Source organism: Tachysurus vachellii, chromosome 18 (assembly GCF_030014155.1).
Source record: "Tachysurus vachellii isolate PV-2020 chromosome 18, HZAU_Pvac_v1, whole genome shotgun sequence".
Classification (NCBI taxonomy): Eukaryota; Metazoa; Chordata; class Actinopteri; order Siluriformes; family Bagridae; genus Tachysurus; species Tachysurus vachellii.
This window is the reverse complement of record NC_083477.1, coordinates 2,721,588-2,728,189: the sequence shown is the minus strand read 5'-3', so window position 1 is coordinate 2,728,189 and position 6,602 is coordinate 2,721,588. Positions and strand designations below refer to the sequence as shown.

General features: G+C 38.7%; 2 protein-coding genes across 2 annotated transcripts in view; both read right to left on the bottom strand.

The window, feature by feature from the left end:
- Positions 1–1,640: 1,640 nt before the first annotated feature.
- On the bottom strand, positions 1,641–4,652 carry si:dkeyp-72e1.6 (transmembrane protein 238-like). Its single transcript, XM_060893076.1, has 2 exons — positions 4,001–4,652; positions 1,641–1,938 (listed from the first exon to the last, which is right to left on the bottom strand). The coding sequence occupies exon 1, from the start codon at positions 4,474–4,476 to the stop codon at positions 4,015–4,017; it is 462 nt and encodes a 153-aa protein (XP_060749059.1). The 5' UTR covers positions 4,477–4,652; the 3' UTR covers positions 1,641–1,938; positions 4,001–4,014.
- A 983-nt stretch (positions 4,653–5,635) lies between these two features.
- Positions 5,636–6,602, bottom strand: part of mpv17l (MPV17 mitochondrial membrane protein like) — a 10,395-nt gene continuing 9,428 nt past the window's right edge. The window contains exon 5 of the mRNA XM_060892067.1: positions 5,636–6,602. This exon is cut by the window's right edge and continues 837 nt beyond it. The gene's annotated coding sequence lies outside the window, so the exon portion shown is untranslated.

Sequence of the window (6,602 nt, the reverse complement as noted above, 5' to 3'; positions counted from 1 at the left end):
CAGTATTTGTTTGACTGTATATTTATAATCACACCCTCCAGTGTCACCCATATGAGGATGAGGTTCCCCTTCGTGTCTGGTTCCTCTCAAGGTTCCTTCCTTTACCATCTAAGGGAGTTTTTCCTTCCCACAGTCACCTGAGTCACCTCAGACTTGCTCATTGGGGATAAATACAAACACATTTAAATAGATCTAATATTAATCTATCTTGAATTTTGTATTATATTAATCTTTATATTAATCTTTATATTATTCTTTATAATAACCTTTTGTTCTATGTTTATGTTCTGTAAAGCCGCTTTGAGACGATGTCTACTGTAAAAAGCGCTATACAAATAAACTTGAATTGAATTGAATAAGTGACAGTTTTGCTCTTAGCTTCTGAAACAAAAAAAAGGACGATTTTATTTTTCCACTCACCGTTTCTCATTTTTCATGTTTAAAATCATTTTACTGAAAAATAGACAGTAGATTGTAAGTAGTGGAGACTGTCGAGCAAACACCGGACTCCCAGAATGCAGTGCAGAATAAATATAGTGCAGTTGCTCTTATTATATCAAAGATTCAGCTGTGTGTTTTGTGTGTCTGTGTTTTGTGTGTCTGTGTTGCGTTTGTGTTTTGTGTGTCTGTATTGTGTCTTTGTGTTGCGTTTGTGTTTTGTGTGTCTGTGTGTTTTGTGTGTCTGTGTGTTTTGTGTGTCTGTGTTGCGTTTGTGTTTTGTGTCTGTGTTGCGTTTGTATTTCATGTGTCTGTGTTGTGTTTTGTGTGTCTGTGTGTTTCGTGTGTCTGTGTTGCATTTGTGTTTTGTGTGTCTGTGTTGCGTTTGTGTTTCGTGTCTGTGTTGTGTTTTGTGTGTCTGTGTTGCGTTTGTGTTTCGTGTGTCTGTGTTGTCTTTGTGCTGCGTTTGTGTTTTGTGTTCGTTTTGTGTGTCTGTGTGTTTTGTGTCGCGTTTGTGTTTCGTGTGTCTGTGTTGTGTCTGTGTTGCGTTTGTTTTTCGTGTGTCTGTGTTGTGTTGCGTTTGTTTTTCGTGTGTCTGTGTTGTGTCTGTGTTGCGTTTGTGTTTTGTGTGTCTGTGTTGTGTTGCGTTTGTTTTTCGTGTGTCTGTGTTGCGTTTGTGTTTTGTGTGTCTGTGTTGTGTTGCGTTTGTTTTTCGTGTGTCTGTGTTGCGTTTGTGTTTTGTGTGTCTGTGTTGTGTTGCGTTTGTTTTTCGTGTGTTTGTGTTGCGTTTGTGTTTTGTGTGTGTGTTGTGTTGCGTTTGTTTTTCGTGTGTCTGTGTTGTGTTGCGTTTTGTGTGTGTGTTCTTGATGTTCCTTCCCACACTCTTCTTGTATCTCTATAAAAACACGGATCATTTAGATTGGATCTCGTCTATAAACCTGAATCTGTGTTCTGTCACTCAGGCTAAAGCCTCAAGCACAAGGTCAAAAGTTATGTTGCTTAGCAACCATGATGAACCAAACAGTTAAAGAGAAACACCAGATAATCCTCTCTCTTATCTCCTACTTCCTCCCACATCATCTGCATTTTTCTGTAAAGGTTCAGCGCAAACACAGATAAGAGGAAGTCATTTATAACGCCTTGCTGCCATAACGTGATGATTTACAGCGAACAGAACGAAGTCAACGCAACACACAAACAGCTACAAAAATACACCTGTTTATTCCTCAGCCTGCTTCACAGGAGCGTTACAGCATGTTTGATGACTTCAGCTACACAGTCGGCCATAAGTCAGGTTAGAATAATGCCCGAGAATCACAGAGACCTGATCAACGGTGTGGGAAACGTCAGTGACGAGACATTTAGGCAACAATCGAATCATCAGCATCGTTATCATTAAGTAAAAAACATTTAACCAGGAAAAAATAGAAAAGATTAAGTGTACAGCAATTCAGTGACTTCTTCTGCTCCACTTTGAGGTTCTTCTTCCTTTTTAGGTCGCTGTGGAGGGAAAAGAAACGGAAAATACTTTAATCACTGGAACATCGACTCGTATACACACTGCACACGTGTGTGCGCGCGTGAGTGTGTGTGTGTGTGTGTGTGTGCATACACTAATGTTTTTACATGAAAGAGTCAGAGGTTAAGTAAGAAGGTATTAAATGTGGCGGTTTCATTCAGAGTATTTACACAACCGAATAATTAAAACACTTAGTAAGCGGATCGACGGCCAGATCACATCGAAACGCCCTCAAACAAGCCGGTACACTGGAAAGACTTCACAATGTAAACACATGAATCTAATTATTTTCTCGAATCAGATTCAGAAACCCTTTGGTTTAAATCTGAAGCAGACTGCAATGTTTAAAGTCTATATACACTTTTTATTTTTAACAAGAATCTGAAGTCGGACCGAATCGGTTCAGACTGGCAATAAAGGGCGAGCGTGAACACGCATACTGTGTGTCAGACAATAAAGGTGTGTGAGCAAGAGGATAAGCGTGCGATTTAATGCCGTTAACGATTAACCGAATGATAAGAAAATCTATTGTACGGCTACAGAGCCACGGTGACTTGAATAGAAATGGCTTTTGAATCGAATCCCACACGCTTTACTCTGCAGCGCTGCGTTTAGTTCATTCAGAATGTAAACATTTGAAAAAAAGCATCTCTTCTAGTTCTCATGAACTCGTTTAGCTTTTTTTTTTTTTTTTTTTATCTTTCAGTCGTCCCTTTAATACATCATTCACATATCTGGTCATTTGAGTCCACAAAGCAGACATGTTGTTAGTTTTTTGTTCACTTTAAGTATGTAACACTTTGTAGGTCCTGTTTGTTCCGTCAGCTTTTACACACGTAAGCTTTAAAACGTATCGGGTTCTGAGTATGGGTCACAATACTTCAATGTCACGTCATGTCACGTCAATCGGCACCGCCTGATATCGTCGGCAGAACAGATTCTGACTCACTCACTCTCATTCATCTTCTACCGCTTATCCGAACTACCTCGGGTCACGGGGAGCCTGTGCCTATCTCAGGCGTCATCGGGCATCAAGGCAGGATACACCCTGGACGGAGTGCCAACCCATCACAGGGCACACACACACACTCTCATTCACTCACACAATCACACACTACGGACAATTTTCCAGAGATGCCAATCAACCTACCATGCATGTCTTTGGACCGGGGGAGGAAACCGGAGTACCCAGAGGAAACCCCCGAGGCACGGGGAGAACATGCAAACTCCACACACACAAGGCGGAGGCGGGAATCGAACCCCCAACCCTGGAGGTGTGAGGCGAACGTGCTAACCACTAAGCCACCGTGACCCCCACAGATTCTGACTGATAACAGCAAATAAACCAAAGTTCAGCAGAACTTTTGAGCTGTAAAATGTGAAAAAGCTCCTCATAAAACAGCACAAACATCCTGTTAACACTTTTTATACTGTAACACGCTCGTGTTAAGGAGTCGGCGTGTTAAATTACGCTGTGTATCAGAGCAGGGGTCTGAAATCCTGCCTGGAACGGCGCGTCATTTCCCAAACGGCGGGCCGCACACGGAGTTCCTGGGATCCGGTCCGGATTCTCGACCTTGACGACGATAAATAAACAATTCTGCTGTAAGAATAAAAGCGTATAGATTCCCTACACTCGTGTAGACGCTTCTAAACGACTAGAAACGTCCCTGAGGTGTACGATTCTATAACAATGTTCACTACAAGTATTTAAAGGTAGATAAAATGGATTCGTTCGTAGATCACGCACAGGGACGGACAGGGTCGGGAGAATTCAGATGCTGGTTAATCGTGATTATAGCGATACACGTAGAGCAGCGGCGTTCGATCTTATCCGCAAAGGGCCGGCGTGGGTGCAGGTTTTCGTTCCAACTCGAGAAGAAGCCACACCTGATTCCACCTGTTTAATCGGTTGTTCTTGGCTTTTTAGTAAGACTCTGGTGTGGCTTCTGCTCAGTTAGAACGAAATCCTGCGTCCACGCCGGCCCTTCACAGATAAGATCGGACGCCACCGACAATGCAGAGCGTAGCGATGATAACGACCTGTGATTTAAGGCTCATATGGGTGAAGTTTCTGTAGCCACAGCAGCTGAAACAGTGCTCAGGTGTTGGGGTTGTGACGTCATAGGCAGGTTGACCGCTACAGTCCCCTGGCTGCCATGTTGGCTCCTCGAAGCCTGAGCAGACCTGATGGTCCTGTTGGTCCTCACAGAGCTCCTGATTCGGCTGGAGAACCTCCTGAGGACCCCCGTGAGACCTTTTTCTTTCTTCTTCTGCAGACCCACGTCGTCCTCGAGCTCCTCCGGTGGCACCTCGATGTTCCCCGTGTACCAGAAAACCCACCAAATCAGGCTGAGGAAGATGACGATGGCGCCCGCGTAGATGAGGAAGTCGTAGAAGAAGATGTCGGCGAAAACACCTGCGAGAAGCACGACGAGGCCGCACGCGTCAAACGCCACCGCCAGCCAGAAGGCGCACGAGCACCGACCCAAACCGCCCAGAACCGGCTGCTCCATCATATAGTCCCAATATATAATATATAAATAAATATATATAAATAAATATATGTTTGTATATTAGCTCAAATAAAAAATAATGTTAAGATAAGATGAATAATTTTATCCTGAGGTAAATATTTAGGCTCCGTGTTTCCGCAGGTAAACAGGTAAAGGTGATCCAGGTGAGTGACACCGTTACCTGTAAACGGGGAAGTGGGCGTGGCCACACCTCCACAAACAGGAAGTAGCTGAAACATAACGCCTCGGTGAATAGGATCAAATCATTTCTGATGATTTTTTTGTCTTTCACTCATCTGTCTAATTTACTTTCGGTCGTTTCTTTCTTTTCTTTTCTTTTCTTTTTTATTTTTTTCTTCTTCCACCTCTCATAGGTGTTATTTTATAACTTCGTCTCAATATCCTTTATTTTTTTTATTTTTTTTTTTTTTAGATTTTTTTAAATTGTATTTATTTTTAATTAATTAGTCGTTAATTAAGAAAAGGTAATATTTTTAAATATTAAAACCACACGTTCATTCACAGGTTTGTTAGATTTCTTGTGCTTTACGACACAGATCCAGCAGGTGGCGCTCAACACCCGAATAACCTTAAATGGTTGTGTATAATAATATAACTAGTTAGTACACATCATACATTTTATATATATATATATATATATATAAAACATAATTTTGTTATGCTACATAAAGATGTAAAATTAAAAGGATGTGTTAAATGTTATATGTTTATTATATATATTTATGATTTATTTAATCATTAATTTAAACAAACACATAAAAAATGTATTTAAATATCATTTGAATATTTTAAAAAGAAATGTAAAAGGAACACGTAGATAATTATACAGCATGATAAACGATCAATTCTATTTAAATATTTAAAACATTTTTCAGCCTTTTTTTTTAATTGAAGTACGTCCGTTCGTTTCATTGATCGTTTGAACATTATAATTAATTAATTGGCTTGTTAATTAAGAAAAGGCAACCATTATATTAAATGTTATATGTTTATTATATATATTTATGATTTATTTACCATTAATTTAAGTGCAAACTGAAATAATTGGCCGTTATATAAAGAGACCACTAAAAATATATATATTTTTTCAAATGTAAAAAAAAAAAAATAAGAAATTCATAACAAACATTTAAACCTAGCATGAAAAATGATATGCACCTCATTTCATCCCTAAAACAAACATATAAAAAATAAATAAGTTTAGATTAAATATGTAAATTAAATATTTTAAAAAGAAACGTAAAAAGAACATGTAGATAGTTATACTGCATGATAAATGATCAATTCTATTTAAATATTTAAAACATTGTCCTAGAACAAAAAAAAACTATATCTAGGTAAGCAGTGAGAGAAGGGGGCGGAGCCACACCTTGAGAAACAGGTAAATACAAATGAGCTGAATTTGGTGTACAGCAGCTTCATCACACTGTTTGTGTAAAAGTGCAAAAATACCCAGACATCTTGTTTTCTCTCAAAAGTAATCATCAGACGACACTCAAGTCTCAGACCTTGGTTATTTTTTTTGGACCTGATGCTGCTACAAAGGGGTTTTCAGTCCCTTTCAGTAACCACATAACCACATTACACCGCGGTTATAAAGTTGAACTGATTCCGAATAACATTTTGGCCTTCTGATATTTTCTATCCTTTTTTTTTTCTCAAAAAAAACAAAAATAATATACACCTATATACCAAATTTACCAAAAGTCTCTCTCGCTTTCTTTACTGTGGGAAATAAACACACACCGTCCCTGAGCAGCCACCAAAAACTACAGCATGTTAATAAACCAAACAAAATGCAGACCGTGAAGAATGAATTCTGTGTCGCTCAATTAAAAATAATAAGCATTAAGAATTGAAATAAAGTTCAATAAATAGCAGGTGAATAACAGAATAATATCAAATAAGTGACTGAAATAATATTAAGAGTTACGTTATTAAATATTAAAAGATATTACATGTTAAAATTATTGCTGAATCAATTTCTGTTTTTGTTTTTTTTTAACAGTCACAGTAAAAAAAAAAAAAACAGTCAGAATCCAGGAGGCATTATTCATCTTACACCAAAAAATCTCTCATATAAGAACAACATGTTGAACAAAGCTGTT

Excerpts from the sequence above, each read along its gene's own strand:
- si:dkeyp-72e1.6 (XM_060893076.1), bottom strand. The coding sequence starts at position 4,476 with ATGATGGAGCAGCCGGTTCTGGGCGGTTTGGGTCGGTGCTCGTGCGCC.